This window comes from Heterodontus francisci, chromosome 11 (genome assembly GCF_036365525.1).
Source record: "Heterodontus francisci isolate sHetFra1 chromosome 11, sHetFra1.hap1, whole genome shotgun sequence".
Lineage (NCBI taxonomy): Eukaryota > Metazoa > Chordata > Chondrichthyes > Heterodontiformes > Heterodontidae > Heterodontus > Heterodontus francisci.
In genome coordinates, this window is record NC_090381.1 from 78158695 (window position 1) to 78179128 (window position 20434).

Sequence of the window (20434 nt, forward strand, 5' to 3'; positions counted from 1 at the left end):
CTCCTTCACCGTCAGGTCAGTCTACCTGAAGGTGCGGGGGATGTGGTTCAGAAGGGCCGGGGTGTGCACCAAAACCTGGAGGGAGCGAGTAGCCAGGGTACACCATAAGCTGAGCATGTGGGAGCAGCGATCTCTCTCCATTGTGGGTAAGAACCTGGCCATCAGGTGCAAGGTGCTCAAGTTGTTGCTTTACGTGGCGCAGGTCTGGCCCATACCCCACTCCTGCGCCGTGGCGGTCACACGAGCCATTTTCCGCTCATCTGGGGATCCAAAATGGACTGGGTCCGGGGGGACACGATGTTCAAACCTCTGGATAAGGGCGGGAAAAATGTACCCAACATCGCCCTCATCCTGATGATCACCTTCGTGTGTGGCTGCATCAAGCTGTGCGTAGATTACCAGTACGCAAACACCAAGTGTCACTACGTGCTGAGGTTCTATCTGTCCCCGGTGTTGCGAAGGATGGGCCTGGTCACATTGCCGTGGAATGCTCCATCCAGTTGGACTGTGCCGTACCACTTACCCTTCGTGGAAAAGTTTCTGCGGAAAAACACCTTTGACAACCAATCCATCTGGCAGTGGTCTGCACGGAATGTCCTCAAGGCCCTACAGGAAAAAGAGATGGTGGATCCTGTCGGATGGTTCCCCGAGCAGACTGCCAAAGTCATTTGGCAGAATGCCTCATCATCAAAACTTTCAAACAAGCACCAAGATGTAGCTTGGCTGAAAGTGAGAAGAGCCCTCCCCATCAGATCCTTCCTGCACGCCTGGAATCTCACCCCCTCCGCACAATGCCCTTGAGGTCGCGGTGGTGGAGAAGAGACGGTTGCCCACCTCCTTCTAGAATGTGGCTTTGCAAAGCAGGTGTGGCAAAAGATGCAGTGGTTTTTGTTGAGGTTCATCCCAAGCAGCTCTGTAACACAGGAGTCTGTACCCTACGGGCTCTATGGGACGCACACTGAGATAAACATCAACTACTGCTGCAGGACTATCAATTCGGTGAAAGATGCTCTTTGGTCTGCCCGAAACCTGCTGGTCTTCCAGCGCAAAGAGTTGTCCACGACCGAGTGTTGCAGACTGACACATTCCAAGGTCCAGGACTACGTGCTGAGGGACGCACTAAAGCTTGGGTCAGCCGCGGCAAAGGCTCAATGGGGAAAGACCACTGTGTAAGGTCCCACCACCAAGGTGAACTGAGGGGCTAGATCCATGGAAAACCCCTCGGGCTGTATCCAGAAAATATGGGTTTGCTGCAAAATGTACATGGCATGTAAAATGAAATGAAAGGGTTGTAAGGCAACTCACTCCTGTATTGAAGGAAACTGATCTCCTTCGCACTCTTTGTATTGTCGACTTGGTGTTGTTTTGAAGAGTTTTGTAAAGTATTTTTTACAGATTTTTATGAATAAAGTATATTTTGGGAAAAAAAAGGTAATTAGGGGTGGGCAATGAATGCTGGCCTTACCAGCAATGCCACATCCCATGAGATCATTTACCTATCTTGGCTCCATATCTCAAAATACTTATAACTAGCAAAGATCAATCAGTCTCAGATTTAAAATTATTAATTGAGCTAGCATCTACTGCTTTTTGACATAAGTACATCATGAATAAGAGATTGAGAAAGAAACCATTTGTATTTACATAACACCTTATCACATCTCTCAGAAATGTCCCAAGGTGCTTTACAGCCAATTAATCACTTTGAAATGCAGTTATTTATGCAATTATTGCATTCATGCAATTATGACACTTTACACACAGCAATGTCCCACAAACATCAGTGAAATGAATGACCAAGCAGTTTGTTTTGTTGGGATTGGTTGAAGGAGGAAGGATGGCCAGCATACAAGGAGAACTCACGCTCATCTTTGAATAGTGTGATCTTTAACGACCAGAAAATAGACAGGACCTTTATTTAACATCACATCCAAAGGACAATAGCTTTGATAATGCAGCAATCCTTCAGTATTACACTGAATTACAAGGCTAGGTTTTCACTCAACTCACAGAATGGACCCATGAACTTCTGATTCTGAGGCAACCAACTGAGCCAAGCTGGAACAAGGGCATTAGTAGACTTAACAATTAGTAATCAACAATGCATATAGAATAAAAGAAAAACTGCAAATACTGAAAACCTGACATAAAGATAGAAATACACTACAAATCAGTTAGCATCTGCAAAGAGAAAAGGAAGGTTATAACAGAGCAGTACACATCCAAAATAACCTCTTTCTACATACTGATTGACCTGCGGTATATTTCCATCAACTTTTGTTTTTATTTAACAAATGAAATGCTGGTCAACATAGTCAGAACCATAAAATACAAGTTGGAGGAAGTTACACTGGATAGGCCACAGCTGGAGTACTGTGTACATTTCTGGTCACCACATTATAGGAAGGATGTGATCGCAATGGAGAGGGCGCAGAGGAGATTCACCAGGATGTTGCCTGGGCTGGAGCATTTCAGTTATGAAGAGAGACTGGATAAGCTGGGGTTGTTTTCCTTGGAGCAGAGAAGGCTGAGGGGGGACCTGATTGAGGTATACAAAATTATGAGAGGCATTGATAGGATAGATAGGAAGAAATGTTTTTCCCTTAGCGGAGAGGTCAATAACTAGGGGCATAGATTTAAGGTAAGGGGCAGGAGGTTTAGAGGGGAGTTGAGGAAAATTTCTTTCACCCAGAGGGTGGTTGGAATCTGGAACACACTGCCTGAAGGGGTGGTAGAGGCAGGAACTCTCACGACATTTAAGAAGTATTTAGATGAGCACTTAAAACGCCATAGCATACAAGGCCACGGGCCAAGGGCGGGGAAATGGGATTAGTTTGCACGGGTGCTTGATGTTCGGCGCAGGCACGTTGGGCCGAAAAGCCTGTTTCTGTACTGTAAAACTCTATGACTCTATGCTTTAACTGTAAAATGCTCTGGTTAAACTAGATCTAGAATATAGAGTTCAATTCCAGTCACCGAAACACAAAAGAGGCAGACATTCAAGGTCTGGAGGTGGCATAGAGCAAAGCCATAAAATTGATTCCCAGCATTAGATGACTGAGTCATGAAGAAGGACTTCAAGTGAGACAATTGAGAGGTAACTGTATAAAATAGTAAGTGGTACAGAACACAACTTCAACTTAAACCAGCAGAGTAAGGCAAGCGGAAACCAGTTCAAGAACAAAAGACAAATGTAGGATTGATAAAGAAATTCTTCATCACACAAGGAATAAGCAACATTAGAAATCAATTTCTCACTAGAGTAGTGGAGGCAAAATCCTTGAAATTATTTAACAAGCAGTGAAATGATGCAATACAGAAAATGTAAGTTTTTCAGAGTAGATTAACTAAGTTTAGCCAAAAGGCCTTTCACATCTGTATCTTGTTATCTTGCATAAGTTTCAGCTAAAGTTAAAATTACCAAGGTGGTAATTGAAGGAGAACATTCCACATATGGAAAATACATTTACCTCTGGTGCCTTTTGGAATAAGCTTGTAATTTTGTATGGGTGGGGAGGGGCTGCAGAGAGTATTCTTTAATCTCACTTAGAATTAGCATCATGTAACTCAAAACTTGACTAAAATCTTTTCTTTATTGCGGTGTCTGTGTGGAGTACTCAGGCAGTAACACAAGTGATTTTTCTATAACACTCTCTTCTGCTTGTCATAACATGCTTTCTTATTCTACTTTTTTAATGTTGTGAATCAACCAAAAAAAATCTAACTTTATTTCATGCCACTTTTTCCCTTGAGCAATCTCCATAGCTTTGCTCAAGGACATTACCCTCGCACATGCACACATGAAGATGGATCAGAGCTAATCTGGCTCCAATTAAGTAAGATCTGTCGCCACTATAAACCTTACAAATCCTGCCTCACAACACAATGCGGTGCTATTTACCACAGGATACTAACAGAAATCAATTTCTGTGCAAAAGTGCAGCTTATGGTGTTCCTAAATATTATTATGTTAGGTTCTGAGCCATTCTCTGCCTACTTCCAAGCCCTTAAAGATCATATTCACAGCCTTGACAAGTCTGCAACCTGATAAACTCACAATCTTGATAAACCTCTTGTTTTAACAAATTCATAACTTCAATGCAGTGGTATGTTCAGTTCAATTTACAATTGGCTAAGCTTCCCTTGACTACAACTTATTTTCACATAATAGAAAATAAAATGCACGCTAAACACACTATGCTTCCCTCAATCAGCAAGTTGTCTTACTTGACTCAAAATAAGTTTGACCATACACTTTTGCACTCCAACCTTTTGATTCATGATAACCTGGCAGCATTCTGTATCAAAACATTCTGCTTGACTACCTACGTCTGTGTTTTTCATCTCTCACTGCTCACAGCTAAGAAAGGGAAGGCCTGTAAGAGCAACTGGGACCAGTGATTCCCCAACACAATGGGCTGGATTTTGTGTTGGAGGCGGGGCTCTCGGCGCTGGGCCGCAAATGTGGGGGAAACCCCGCCCCTGCCTTTTCCTGCTCCCCACCCCAACCCTTAGGGCAATCTTCCGGTCTTTTTAAATCAAAGTTTCAGGAGCCGGGATCCCGGTCCCTTAAAGACAGGGGTCCACCTCCAAGAGCTGCAGGCCAATCAGAGGGCCAGCAGCTCAGCAGTATCGGTAGAACCATCAGGAGCAGCCTCGGACTCAGGCCCAGTGCTGGAAACCCAGACGAGAGGTGAGTGAGGTGTGATCACCAGGGCCAGTCAGGAAGACCCCTGCGAGGGGCGGTAGGGGGTGGCCGTGTAGCCCAGGGGGAGGGGAGGGGATTCCGTGGGGGTCCTCCGTGGGCCACTGATTGTCTACAGAGAAGGGTATCCCCCCCCAAGCCCGCAGGGAAGGTGCCAGCGGCAGGAACAGGCCCTTAATTGGCTGTTAATAGGCCACTTAAGGGCCTCAATTGACCTCTGGACCTCCGACACCCCCCCCCCCCACCCCCTCCAACCACCACAGCCTCAGGGGGTCACAAAAAATCCCGGCCATTAGGTGTGAGTTGTTTATCGATTACTGAGACAAGCTAACAATTGCCTATTGCTTACAGTCCATGAGGAAACAACATCCAAGCTAGGTCATTAGCAGCCTAATTACCTGTGACCTTTAACAGTCTTTTTAAAAAAAAAACTCGCATGGAGACACTGTTTTAAAGCATAATATAAAAGATAACTTTTTTCAGTGGAAAAATGGTCAAAAAAATCTTGACACTCCCTTGATTAAAAAGCGTAATTAAGTTTAATAAATAGATTTTTTTTCTATTAAATAGCAAAAATGTTGAATGTTACTGAATCAAAGATGAGACTTGTATATATTAAAGAAACATACAGATAATACAGTAACTTTCATGTCCTAAGGAATCCCAATGCACTTTATAGTCAAATAATTATTTTTGAAATGTCTTCACAGTTTTTTTTTTATTTCCAAAACATACTTTATTCATAAAAATCTGTAAAAATTACATTCACAAACAGTTTAAAACAGCATCAAGTCAAAGAATACAGACAGTGCAAAGGTGATCAGTTACCTTCTATACAATCATGAGTTGCCTCACAACCCTTCCATTTCACTGTCATGCCATATACATTTTTACATTTACAGCACACATAATTTCTCCGATACTGTTCGAGGGGTTTCCCATGGATCCAGCCCCTCAGTTCAGCTTGGTGGGGGGACCTTACACTGTGGTCTTTCCCCATTGAGCCTTTGCTGCGGCTGCCCCAAGCTTTAGTGCGTCCCTCAGCACGTAGTCCTGGACCTTGGAATGTGCCAGTCTGCAACATTCGGTGGTGGACAACTCTTTGCGCTGGAAGACCAGCAAGTTTCGGACAGACCAAAGGGCGTCTTTCACCGAATTGATAGTCCTCCAGCAGCAGTTGATGTTTGTCTTGGTGTGCGTCCCTGGGAACAGCCCGTAGAGCACAGACTCCTGTGTTACAGAGCTGCTTGGGATGAACCTCGACAAAAACCACTGCATCTCTTTCCACACCTGCTTTGCAAAGACACATTCCAGGAGGAGGAGGGAGACCGTCTCTTCCCCACCACAGCCAACGCGGGGCACTCTGCGGAGGGGGCGAGACTTCGGGTGTGCATGAAGGATCTGACGGGAAGGGCCCTTCTCACCACCAGCCAACCTACGTCTTGGTGCTTGTTTGAAAGTTCTGGTGATGAGGCATTCCGCCAAATGACTTTGAAGGTCTGCTCGGGGAACCATCCGACAGCATCCACCGTCTCCTTTTCCCGTAGGCCCTTGAGGACATTCCGTGCAGACCACTGCCTGATGGACCGGTGGTCAAAGGTGTTTTCCCGCAGAAACTGCTCCACAAAGGATAGGTGGTACGGCACGGCCCAACTGCATGGAGCGTTCTGCGGCAATGTGGCCAAGCCCATCCTTCGCAACACCGGGGACAGATAGAACCTCAGCACGTAGTGACACTTGGAGTTTGCGTACTGGAGGTCTACACACAGCTTGATGCAGCCGCACACGAAGGTGGTCATCAGGATGAGGGCCACGTTGGGTACATTTTTCCCGCCCTTGTCCAGAGGTTTGAACATCGTGTCCCTCCGGACCCGGTCCATTTTAGATCCCCAGATGAAGCGGAAAATGGCTCGTGTGACTGCCACGGCGCAGGAGTGGGGTATGGGCCAGACCTGCGCAACATAGAGCAACAACGTGAGCGCCTCGCACCTGATGACCAGGTTCTTACCCACAATGGAGAGAGATCGCTGCCCCCACATGCCCAACTTTTGTCGTACCTTGGCTACTCGCTCCTCCCATGTTTTGGTGCACGCCCCGGCCCTTCCGAACCATATCCCCAGCACCTTCAGGTAATCTGACCTGACGGTGAAGGGGACAAAGGATCGGTCAGCCCAGTTCCCAAAGAACATGGCCTCGCTCTTGCCGTGGTTAACTTTGGCTCCCGAGGCCAGTTTGAACTGGTCGCAGATGCTCATCAGCCTGCACACGGACAGCGGATCCGAGCAGAAGACGGCGACGTCATCCATGTACAGGGAGGTTTTAACCTGAGTGCCTCCGCTGCCTGGGATTGTCACTCCTCTTATGCTCGCATCCTTCCTAATAGACTCAGAAAAGGGTTCAATACAGCAAACAAACAAGACCGGGGAGAGAGGACAGCCCTGTCTGACTCCAGATTGGATCGGGAAACTTTCCGATTCCCATCCGTTGATTGAGACTGCGCTACTGATGTTTGTGTAGAGCAGTTGGATCCAATTGCAGATTCCCTCCCCAAACCCCATTTTGGAAAGCACGTGCATCATGTAGGTGTGCGATATCCTGTCAAAAGCCTTCTCCTGGTCCAGGCTGATGAGGCAGGTGTCCACCCTCCTGTCCCGTACGTAGGCGATCGTATCCCTGTGTAGCGCGAGACTATCAGAGATCTTCCTGCCGGGTACAGTACAGGTCTGATCGGGGTGAATCACCAACTCCAGAGCAGATTTGACTCGACTGGCTATGACTTTGGACAGAATCTTGTAGACAACATTAAGCAGTGAGATGGGCCGCCAATTTCTGATTTCTGCCCTCTCCCCCTTCCGCTTGTAAATGAGGGTGATGATGCCTTTCCTCATGGATTCTGCCATGCTGCCGGCCAGGAGCATACTCTCGTATACTTCCAGCAGGTCCGGGCCGACCCAGTCCCACAGGGCCGAGTACAACTCGACCGGTAAGCCGTCGCTCCCGGGAGTTTTACTCGTCTCGAAGGACTCGACAGCCTTTGTCAGCTCGTCCAGAGTTAGCGGCTTGTCCAATCTCTCCCTCCTGCTGTCATCTAAGACCTCTGTGATAGATGACAGGAAGGACTGGGAGGCTCTGCTGTCTGTGGGCTTCGCGTCATACAGCCCAGCATAAAAGGATTTGCTGATCCTTAGTATGTCGGACTGCGAAGACGTTACCGAGCCATCCTCTTCCTTCAGGCTGCTGATAACAGAGCTCTCTGTGTGTACCTTTTGGAAGAAGTAACGCGAGCACGTCTCATCCTGCTCGATGGAGCGGACTCTGGACCGGAAGATGATCTTGGAGGCCTCCTTGGCAAAGAGCGAGGCCTGCTGGCTCTTCACCTCTTGGAGGTCCTCTTTGACCTCGACCCCCATTGACTGCAACCGGAGCAGATTTTGCATAATTTTCTGGAGTCGGGACATTTCCCTCTGTCTCTCTCTCGCCCTCTGAACACCTTGGTGGATGAAGAACCTCTTGATGTTCTCCTTGATCGCTTCCCACCAGTGAACTGGAGACTCAAAGAGGGGTTTCACGGTCCTCCAATCTTTGTAATCCCTTTTGAGTTCCTCAATGTTCTCTGGGGTCAGCAGTGTAGCATTGAGCTTCCACGTCCCTCTGCCAACCCGCTGGTCGTCCTGTAAGTGACAGTCGGCCAGTAAGAGGCAGTGGTCGGAGAAGAACACCGGCTTGACGTCGGTGGATCCGACGGTGACAGCACGGGACACAAACAGGAAGTCAATCCTGGAACGGGCAGACCCGTCCGATCTTGACCATGTGTATCTGTGCTGCGCTCCGTCTGCAGGTTTGCTGAAGACGTCGTGCAGTTTGGCATCTTTAACTGTTTCCATTAGGAATTTGGACGTAGCGTCCAGTTTGCTGTCGTCACTGCCGGATCGTCCAGCCGCATCGATGATGCAGTTGAAGTCACCACCTAGGATGACAGGCCTGGACGTCGCCAGCAGCAGTGGGAGCTGCTGGAAGACGGTCAGCCGCTCGCTGCGTTGTACCGGGGCGTACACGTTGATCAACCGGAGCGGAGCGTTGTTGTACATCTTGTTCACTGCAAACATAGCATCCAATTTACAAAGAAAGCACTGTCCCACAAACAGCAATGAGAGGAATCACCAGTTGAATTCATTTTGGTGGTGCTGGCTGAAGCAGACGAAGACAACTCCCATGCTCTTTGTCAAATGGTGCAATGGGATGAGTTAAACCTCTCATCCAAAAGACAGCACTTCCCTCAATATAGCAATGGTTACGTGCTCAAGTCATGGAGTGGGACTTAAAATCTTCTAACAGAGGTTAGCATGTTACTACTGAGTTAAAGCTAACACAAATATGGCAAGCTAGTACAAAAGCTTTATGGGGCCAGGATCAATGAGTAGGGTCAATGGTTACACAGAGATATTGGTCGCGATATTGACAAGGAAATGTGTAGAAAGGGGAGAGAAGGATACAGTTTTGCGGTTGTGAAACCCGGAAGAATGGGTCTCCCTCAGGTCCTGCCAAATTTAATGGCAGGTTGCTATTTTTGATGTACGTTTCCCAGCCTCAGCCAGCGAGATTGAGCGGCTGGCAGTCGGGTAGATAAGGTTGCAACTTCAGGCTGCAGCTGGGCAACATACAGGAGGATCAGAGAGATTGGGGAGGGGGGAAGATGATCATGGAGGCCCACAGAGGTCATCGGGGTGTCTGGAGGAGAGGGGGAGTGCCAGGAGGTAGTTGCAGGCTGTAGAGGATATTGGATCACAGGGCAAGGGGCTCTGATCACTGGAGAGATAACAGGTTTACTTTTTGGGTTGAGGGGAAGCTCCTCTTAACTCATAAGCAGTGCTGTAAAGGCCCTTACTTGGTTCTTGCAGTAGTTCTTGCCTCCCTTTAGCTGCTGGGTTTCCCGAGGCCTGGGAAACCCAGCTAACCAGCGTTAAAGCTGAAACAGAGAAAAATCTGAGACAATCAACCTCATTAAAATATTTAAATAGGAACTCACCTCCTTGAAACATAGAAGCACAGAAAATAGGAGCAGGAGTAGGCCATTCGGCCCTTCGAGCCTGCTCCACCATTCCTTATGATCATGGCTGATCATCCAACTCAGTAACCTGTTCCCGCTTTCGCCCCATACCCTTTGATCCCTTTAGACCCAAGAGCTATATCTAACTCCTTCTTGAAAACATACAATGTTTTGGCCTCAACTGCTTTCTGTGGTAGCGAATTCCACAGGCTCATCACTCTCTGGGTGAAGAAATTTCTCCTCATCTCAGTCCTGAAAGGTTTACCCCGTATCCTGAGACTATATCCTGGACTCCCCCACCATCGGGAGCATCCTTCCTGCATGTCTTGTTAGAATTTTGCAGGTTTCTATGAGATCTCCCCCCTCACTCCTCTGAACTCCAGCAAATATAATCCTAACCGACTCAATCTCTCCTGGGAGTGGGTTGGTCACCAGCCCCCTTCTGTGGGCGGGTTTATGGTGGGTTGAGTTTGGTTTTGAAATTTTTACATTTTACTTCCCACTCCGCTTTAACCACAAGCTATGCTAAACTTACCCTTCTTTCTTATGATTTCCCCATATTGTGAATGGAACTTCAAGGTTCCTCCCAAAGCAAAATTACAAGTGTTTTCCAACAACGGGCCTTTAATAAAGTTTTACAGTCATTAACAAATTTTTTAAAAGCCAGAGTTTTGTTCCTACACCCATTTTAGAACAAAAAGGTCTGTTACTTCTTTTACTTACCAGTTCACATTCACTTTTTCATTATTATTAACATTCAAAGCAAAATACACCTCGCTAGTTTTAAAAAGCCTTGTCTGCAAAAAACACCACAACTGAAAAGTCTTTTTTTGTTTTAGAAACCACAACAGGTCATACAGATTGTACTGACAGTGTTTAGCTGTGAATCAAATTAACTTTTTGTGAAATGAAAGTTGAAGATTTGAGATTGTATTGTATAATTTGAACATAGGACTTCTTTAGTTACATCAGTATGTTTTTCACTATTTCATAAATGTTGTGAATGCTGGTAGACAATTAAACAATTAACCTATCCTCAATGATGGTGGAGCCCAGCACATCAGTGCAAAAGACAAGGCTGAAGCATTTGCAACCATCTTCAGCCAGAAGTGCCAAGCAGATGATCCATCTCGGCCTCCTCCTGAGGTGCCCAGCATCGTTGGTGCCAGTCTTCAGTCAATCCAATTCACTCCACATGATTTCAAGAAAACGCACTGGAATCAGCAAACGCTATGTGCCCTGACAACACCCAAATGTAATGATGAGACTTGTGCTCCAGAACTAGCCGTGCCCTTAGCCAAACTGTTCCATTACAACTACAACACTGGCAACTACCCGACAATGTGGAACTTGTCCACTATGCCTTGTCCACAAAAGGCAGGACAAATCTTCTTGATCATCAGAAAAGTGATGGAAGGTGTTGACAGTGCTATCAAGTGGCACTTATACAGCAATAATCTGCTCACTGATATTCACTTTGGGTTCCGCCAGGGCCAGCCAACTCCAGAACTCATTACAGCCTTGGTCGAAACATGGACAAAGAGTGGAATTCCAGAAGTGAGGTAAGAGTGACTGCCCTTGTCAACAAGGAATTCAATGGGAATCAGGGGAAAACTCTTCACTGGTTGGAGTCGTACCTAGTACAAAGGAAGATGGTTGTGGTTGTTGGAGGACAATCATCTCAGCCCCAGGACATCGCTGCAGGAGTTCCTCAGGGTAGTGTCCTAGGCCCAACCATCTTCACCTGATTCACCAATGACCTTTCCTCCAACACAAAGTCAGTAGTGTGGATGTTCGCTGATAATTGCACAGTGTTCAGTATCATTCTCAACTCCTCAGATACTGAAGCAATCTGTGCCCACATGCAGCAAGACTTGGGCAACATTCCAACTCGGGCTGATAACTGGCAAGTAACATTTTTGCCACACAAGTGCCAGGCAATGACCATCTCCAATAAGAGAAAATCTAACCGTCTCCCATTGACGTTCAAAGGCATAACCATCACTGAACCCCCTACCATCAACATCCTGGGAGTTACCATTGACCAGAAACTTAACTGGACCAGCCATATAAATACTGTGGCTAGAAGAGCAGGTCAGAGGCTGGGAATTCTTTTGTGAGTAACTGACCTCCTGACTCCCCAAAGCCTGTCCACCATCTACAAGGCACAAGTAAGGAGTGTGATGGAATACTCTCACTTGCCTGGATGAATACAGCTCCAACAACACTCAAGAAGCTTGACACCATTCAGGACAAAGCAGCCCACTTGATCGGCATTCCATTCACCATCTTAAATATTCATTCCCTCCACCACCAGCGCACAGTAGCAGTGCATACCATCTGCAAGATGTGCTGCCGCAACTCACCAAGGATCCTTCGCTAGCACCTTACAAACCCGCAACCTTTACCATCTAGAAGGGCAAGGGCCATAGACGCATGGGAACACCACCACCTGCAAGTTCCCCTCCAAGTCACACACCATCCTGACTTGGAACTATATCATCATTTCTTCATTGTTGCTGGGTCAAAATCCTGGAACTCCCTTCTTAACAGCATGGTGGTTAGATCTACACCACATGGACTGCAGTGGTTCAAAAAGATGGCTCACGAGTACCTTCTCAAGGGCAATTAGGGGTGGGCAACAAATGCTGGTTTTGCTAGTTGCTTCATTGGCAGTAAAGTGCTTTGAGGCTCCCTGAGGTTGTGAAAAGTGCTATATAAATGCAAGTCTTTCTGTTTTTCTTTTATGTAAGTTTGTTTAAACAATTTATTTTAATACAGAATTTGTTTGTCCTCAACAGTCTTTCTTAATTTGCTAATGATGATTTAGTTTTGGTTCCCTGCTTTTCCTTACATGGCACACATTTGACTCAGATTCTATGACAGAAATGTCACTGACCTAATCACTAGTGAATGCAACAAAGTTGATATCAAATGATTTCCAATGCTCTAGTCAGTTTATATGACACTTATATTTTCTTATTGTGTTTTCCCGATTACTCATTTTCAGGCTGGAATACATTTTATCTATGCAGTAGAGTGATAGCCTGATGTGTTTAAGATACGGTGGCCCAGCAGATTCAATTAATTAGTGTTGAATATTGACAGTCTATTTTTAAGGTTTTACCTTCTGCATATGGGCAACTTGAAGCCTGAATGTTATATGAGACAGGAGTGAAAAACTGCTGGGGGTAGGATTATGATGAGAAAGAAAAAATACTATGAGAGTCAGGGCGGCGCAGTGGTTAGCACCGCAACCTCACAGCTCCAGGGACCTGGGTTCGATTCTGGGTACTGCCTGTGTGGAGTTTGCAAGTTCTCCCTGTGTCTGCGTGGGTTTTCGCCAGGTGCTCCAGTTTCCTCCCACATCCAAAAGACTTGCAGGTGATAGGTAAATTGGCCGTTGTAAATTGCCCCTAGTATAGGTAGGTGATAGGGAATATGGGATTATTGTAGGGTTAGTATAAATGGGTGGTTGTTGGTCGGCACAGACTCGGTGGGCCGAAGGGCCTGTTTCAGTGCTGTATCTCTAAATAGATACTTGAGGATGAGTTGTGGCAAGTATTAGGCTGGCAGCTTGCAGAGTGATTTTTTTTGTCGGACTGGTTGAGATACAACTAAAGGGAGGCATGCAAAATTATGCTGGGTTGAGGGAAAGAGATTGAAGTCAGCTGGAGGAAGGGATCCATTGTTAGAATGGGACCCTGGATGAAAGAAAACTGAGCTTATATCTGGTACCCAGGACAGTGAGAGATGAGAGCTGCATGGGATCTAGGACAAGGAGAGTGGGATCTGGGTCAAGCAGAGATCATAGCAGAATGGGTCATAAAGAGAAAATTTTCTCTACAACACCAAGGCAGTTAAGGTAAGATTAAACAAGCTACCGCCCGCCTCAAACCGGGCAGCCCCCGGTCAGTAAGGTTCTGTCCCGCCACAGTCCACCTGCTTCAATGGGTGCTTGGAGCTCAGGGTCATTGCCCGACAAGTGGACTGTAACACCACACCAACCAACACGACCAAAAAAGGAAAGAAGGTACCAGCCCTTCGTTTTGCAAGCTGGAACGTCAGAACTATGTGTCCTGGTCAGTCGGAAGACCTTACACAAATCAGCGATTCTCGGAAGACCGCCATCATCAACAACGAGCTCAGTAGACTCAATGTGGACATTGCAGCACTTCAGGAGACACGCCTCCCTGCAAGCGGATCTCGAAGAGAGCAAGACTACACCTTCTTCTGGCAGGGTAGGGATCCTGAAGAACCAAGACAGCATGGAGTGGGCTTCGCCATCAGAAACTCTTTGCTCATCATGATAGAGCCACCCTCAAATGGCTCGGAACGCATACTGTCCATCCGACTGTTCACCGCCTCTGGTCTAGTACACCTACTCAGCATATATGCTCCAACACTCTGCTCCCCACCTGAAGCTAAAGACCAGTTCTATGAGGAACTCCATAATATCATTAGTAGCATCCCCAACACCGAACACCTATTCCTGCTGGGGGACTTTAATGCCAGGGTTGGGGCCGACCATGACTCATGGCCCTCCTGCCTTGGACATTACGGCATTGGAAGGATGAATCAGAACGGGCAGAGACTGCTTGAGTTGTGTACCTATCATAACCTCTGCATCACCAACTCATTCTTTCACACTAAATCCTGCCACCAGGTTTCTTGGAGGCACCCAAGATCACGTCGTTGGCACCAGCTGGACCTTATCGTCACAAGGCGAGCCTCTTTAAACAGCATTCAAATCACAAGCAGCTTCCACAGTGCAGACTGCGACACCGACCACTCCCTGGTGTGCAGCAAGGTTAGCCTCAAACCAAAGAAGCTGCATCACTCCAAGCAGAAGGGCCGCCCGCGCATCAACACTAGCAGAATTTCTCATCCACAGCTGTTACGTAAGTTTCTAAATTCACTTGAAAAAGCCCTCCAAAACACTCCCACAGGGGATGCAGGGACCAAGTGGGCCCACATCAGAGACTCCATCTATGACTCAGCAATGACCACCTATGGCAGTCGTGTGAAGTGGAATGCAGACTGGTTTCAATCTCACTTTGAAGAGCTGGAACCTGTCATAGCCGCTAAGCGCATCGCACTGCTGAACCACAAAAAAGCCCCCAGCGAGTTAACATCCGTAGCACTTAAAGCTGCCAGAAGCCTGGCACAAAGAACAGCCAGGCGCTACGCAAATGAATACGGGCAACACCAATGCAGTTATATTCAGCTGGCCTCTGACACAGGAAATATCAGAGGAATGTATGATGGCATTAAGAGAGCTTTTGGGCCAAGCATCAAGAAGATTGCTCCCCTCAAATCTAAATCAGGGGACACAATCACTGACCAACGCAAGCAAATGGACCGCTGGGTTGAGCACTACCTAGAACTGTACTCCAGGGAGAATGTTGTCACTGAGACCGCCCTCAGTGCAACCCTGTCTCTGCCAGTCATGGATGAGCTGGACGTACAGCCAACAAAATCGGAACTCAGTGATGCCATTGATTCTCTAGCCAGCGGAAAAGCCCCTGGGAAGGAAGGCATTACCCCTGAAATCATCAAGAGTGCTAAGCCTGCTATACTTTCAGCACTGCACGAACTGCTTTGCCTGTGCTGGGACGAGGGTGCAGTACCACAGGACATGCGCGATGCCAATATCATCACCCTCTATAAGAACAAGGTTGACCGCAGTGACTGCAACAACTACCGTGGAATCTCCCTGCTCAGCATAGTGGGGAAAGTCTTCGCTCATGTTGCCGTAAACAGGCTCCAGAAGCTGGCTGAGCGTGTCTATCCTGAAGCACAGTGTGGCTTTCGAGCAGAGAGATCCACCATTGACATGCTGTTCTCCCTTCACCAGCGACAGGAGAAATGCCGTGAACAACAGATGCCCTTCGACGTTGCTTTCATTGATCTCACCAAAGCCTTTGACCTCATCAGCAGACGTGGTCTCTTCAGACTACTAGAAAAGATTGGATGCCCACCAAAGCTACTAAGTATCATCACCTCATTCCATGACAATATGAAAGGCACAATTCAGCATAGCGACACCTCATCAGACCCCTTTCCAATCCTGAGTGGTGTGAAACAGGGCTGTGTTCTGGCACCTACACTGTTTGGAATCTTCTTCTCCCTGCTGCTCTCACATGCGTTCAAGTCTTCAGAAGAAGGTATTTTCCTCCACACAAGATCAGGTGGCAGGTTGTTCAACCTTGCCCGTCTCAGAGCGAAGACCAAAGTACGGAAAGTCCACATCAGGGAACTCCTCTTTGCTGATGATGCTGCATTAACATCTCACACTGTAGAGTGTCTGCAGAGACTCATCGACAAGAGTTCACCTACCTAGGCTCAACTATCACCAGTAACCTGTCTCTCGATACAGAATTAAACAAGCGCATGGGAAAGGCTTCCTCTACTATGTCCAGACTGGCCAAGAGAGTGTGGGAAAATGGCGCACTGACATAGAACACAAAAGTCCAAGTGTATCAAGCCTGTGACCTCAGTACCTTGCTCTATGGCAGCGAGGCCTGGACAATGTACGTCAGCCAAAAGCGACGTCTCAATTCATTCCATCTTCGCTGCCTCCGGAGAATCCTTGGCATCAGGTGGCAGGACCGTATCTCCAACACAGAAGTCCTCGAGGCAGCCAACGTCCCCAGCTTATACACACTACTGAGTGAGCCACATGGAAAATGGCAGGATCCCCAAGGACACATTGTACAGCGAGCGCGTCACTTGTACCAGACCCACCGGCCGTCCATGTCTCCACTTTAAAGACGTCTGCAAACGCGACATGAAGTCCTGTGACATTGATCACAAGTCGTGGGAGTCAGTTGCCAGCAATCGCCACAGCTGGCGGGCAACCATAAAGGCGGGGCTAAAGCGTGGCGAGTCGAAGAGACTTAGCAGTTGGCAGGAAAAAAGACAGAAGTGCAAGGAGAGAGCCAACTGTGTAACAGCCCCGACAACCAATTTTATCTGCAGCACCTGTGGAAGAGTCTGTCACTCTAGAATTGGCCTTTATAGCCACTCCAGGCGCTGCTTCACAAACCACTGACCACCTCCAGGCGCTTACCCATTGTCTCTCGAGACAAGGAGGCCACAGAAACAAGTCTTGGGGCAGGACAGATTCATTGCTGTGATCCAGTATCAAATTCTTTTATCCAGAATGTTTGCAACTAGACGAGCTCATTGCTTCCTGGTATAAAGAAACAAGGATCTGCCACAGGTGGAAACCAATTGAAATGTGGGTCTGGCCAACAGTCTGGAAAGTGTACACAACTGAATAATATGCTTATTTCTCCTACAATTAATGGAGACCAATAAGCACAAATCCTGTATGCAATTTGCGACTACATTAAAATATTTATTTTATATATATGATGCAAATTATTCAACAAAAGCTGATCAAGTTAACTCACAGCAAAATAAACCAATGGATGTTTGATGTTCTGAAGGCCTGAAAGGATTACCTAAATAACCTAACATGCAGCTGAGAGTAATAGGAAAGCAGTTGTATATAAATTATAACTTGTAGCTGATTTTATTTCATTTTTTATGATACACTTGTTGGGCAAAGAGCTATTTTATTCTCTTTGTGAAGCTTCTCTGTAAACTCATCTATGGCATGGTTGTACTTTTTAAATGATTAAAAGGTGTCTGACCGCTACCTGAACAAAATTATAGCTATGTTTGTAATTTTGAGATAAAAGAGGATTGATATTGTACTTAGGAACATAGCAACAGAAGTAGGCCATTCAGCCCCTCGAGTCTGTTCCATCACTCAATTAGATCATGTTTGATCTGTATCCTTCCTCCATTTACTTGCCATGGTTCTGCTATCCTTGTCTAATGAAAACCTATCAATCTCAGTTTTGACATTTTCAATTGACCCAGCCTCAACAGCTTTTTTGGGGAGAGAGAGTTCCAGATTTCCACTAGCCTTTTTGTGAAGAAGTGCTTCTTGATATGACCCTGAACTGCCTTGCTCTAACTTTAAGGTTATGTCCCTTTCTTCTAGACTCCCCACCAGAGGAAACAGTTTCTATCTACCCTATCCTAAACAGGTCAATCAGATCACCCTAATTAGATCATCCCTTAATCTTCTATGCTCAAGAGAATACAAGCCAAGGCTGTGCGATCTGTCCTCATAATTTAACCCTTTTATAGCATTTTGGTGAATCTGTACTGTACACTGTACCCCTCCCCCCACACCCCACCCCTACCCCCAGACCAAGATATCCTTCTTGAGGTGAGATGCCTGGAACTGAATACAATACTCCAGATGGGGTCTAAACCAATGCTTTATACAACTGTAACATACCTTCTACCTCTTTGTATTCCAGCCCCCTTGCGATAAAGGCCAATTGGTCTTTTTAATTATTTTTCCACCTATCCACTAGCTTTTATTAATGTCTGTACATTGACCTCGAAATCTTTCTACTCTCTAAACATAGTTTCTCACCATATAGAAGGTACTCTGATCTATCTTTGCTGCTCCCAAGTGGATGATCTCACATTTCCACACATTAAACACCATCTGCCATAGTTTTGCCACCTCACTTAATCTATCAATGTTCCTTTTCTGCTTCCATCTACAGGTACTTACCGTGCCACCAAACTTGGATATATGGCTCTCTATTCTATTGACTAATTCATTTATAAATATAGTGAAAAGCTGAGGCTTTAGTACAGATCCTTGGGGGACACCACTAGTCACATCCTGCCAATTTGAGTACATAGCCATTATCCTTACTCTCCCTCTCCTACCTCCTAACCAATTCCCTAGGCATGTCAATAGATTACCTCCAATTCCATGTGCTCTCATTTTTGAGAACAGTCTCTTGTATGGAACCTTACTGAATGCCTTCTGGAAGTCCATACAAATAACATCCATAGCCGTTCCCTTATCTATCACTTTAATCACCTTTTCAAAAAATCAGCCGGATTGTTAGACATGACTTACCTTTTATAAATTCATGCTGGCTCTCTCTGGTCCGTTCAGATCTGTCCAAGTGCTCAGTCCCTCTGTCTCTAATACCAAATTCTAGCAACTTCCCCACAGTTAGTGGGATAAATTGAATTCTACTTTGTGGATAAAGGTTAATTTAGCCTTATTGCGTAAGTGCTGGAATGGGTACAGCAATTTCGAATGGAGTTTAGTTAGCGGATTGCAATGTCTAGAAATACCTTTGTTCCTGGACAGGAATCAAAATCCCGTGATGCTGAGCACATCGTAACGGGTCTGCTTTCTCGCACGGGTTTTGTTCTCTTTCCGCTTTGTATTTTTGTATCGCTTGTTCAGTCAGGTTTATCAGCCACATTCTACAGTGCTGGACCGTTCCCCAATGAAAGATGTTGTCAATAATTTGAGTATCAAGACACTGTGGAACCCATATTTGCACTTGCTTAGACCGATACTATTGGGTATCAATTATTAAACCATGATTCACGAAGTAGCATGGATGTGAACGCATGCAGTTAATTACATTTTACGTATTTATCGATTGAAGGACAGAATATGAACCAATTCAGCGAACTGGTGCAGAATACATGTATTTTCTATTCTGCAGGCACACATTTCACAAGACTTACTCTGATCACATTCCGGGAAGAATTCTTATCGTCCACATTCACGTTCAATGAGAAGAAGGCGGCTGTGCTGTACACTCCTTGTGTTTTATACAAAAGTTCACCAAAACTCCACGCCGCCCTCTTCCAGGTGCCAATGATGTCCCAACCTCCGCAATCTGCAATAATGTCCAACATGGGTTTAGCTCCCAGCCGATCGATCTCGTTCAGATTGATGCACGATTTGTAAAACTGTTTGACTTTCCTCTCGGCGGATCTCCTGTAGTATCTTTTCACCGGTTGCATCAAGAGCCGTTGCAATTTTGCTTCGTTTTGCTCGGCGATGGCAGTCACGGTCCCATAACTGAGTTTGTCCTCGGGAATACCGTGTCTTCTTAGCCAACCCCCGCAGGAGAACGTGTAAAAATCTTTGCATGGGTCTGTGGTAGGGTCGATGTTGTTTGCAATCAACCTGGCCGCCTTCGTAAAGGTTTTCCTGCGGCTACAGTCCTCCCGGCAGTGGCTTTCTTGCTCCGATGCTAAATACTTCAGGACTAGCATGCTCGCCAGAATGATACAGAGCCCTGTTGCAAACACTAAGCCAGAGAGCAGGCAGATCTCCCTCTTGCTCCATCTCAATTCTCGCTTTCTACTTTTGCCATTCCTGTCATGCTTGCGAGAGCTCAGGTGAAGGTTTAAACCATTGTGCAGAGTCCCGGAGCTGAATTTATTCACGTACTTAACTTCTTGAAACTCGTCGTAATGAGCTGTCAAAGAATAGGTCTTCTCCATAGTTCTTCAGAAACTATATCAATACCTCACTGCTCGACCTGGTGAGGAAATAGAAAAGAACTGAATTGTCCTAAAACCGTTGTTAAACCCGCACTGTTGATCTGCCAAGCATAAGGAATACCCGCTTAAATCCAGGTAGTGTGTGAGCTTTAGCTGGCAGTAGCTGCTGGAGCTCCCTGCAGCTCTATTAGTACTGATCGCAATGATTGACAGATCTTCACTTCCCCGATGATCGCAACCAGCAGCGCAATACACCGGACTGTACACCAGAAAAAGGCAACACCATCACACACACAGGAGCATATATGTACAATAATGGACTG

The 20434-nt window shown here is 46.3% G+C and overlaps 1 protein-coding gene across 1 annotated transcript in view; it reads right to left on the reverse strand.

Annotated features, from left to right (window-relative positions):
* LOC137374908 (endothelin-converting enzyme-like 1) overlaps window positions 1–20231 on the reverse strand; it is a 127148-nt gene extending 106917 nt beyond the window's left edge. Inside the window, exon 1 of the mRNA XM_068041490.1 lies at window positions 19344–20231. Coding sequence (XP_067897591.1) covers window positions 19344–20111 — 768 coding nt within the window. The 5' untranslated portion in view covers window positions 20112–20231. The remainder of the gene's footprint in view (window positions 1–19343) is intronic.
* Between the last annotated feature and the right edge of the window lie 203 nt (window positions 20232–20434).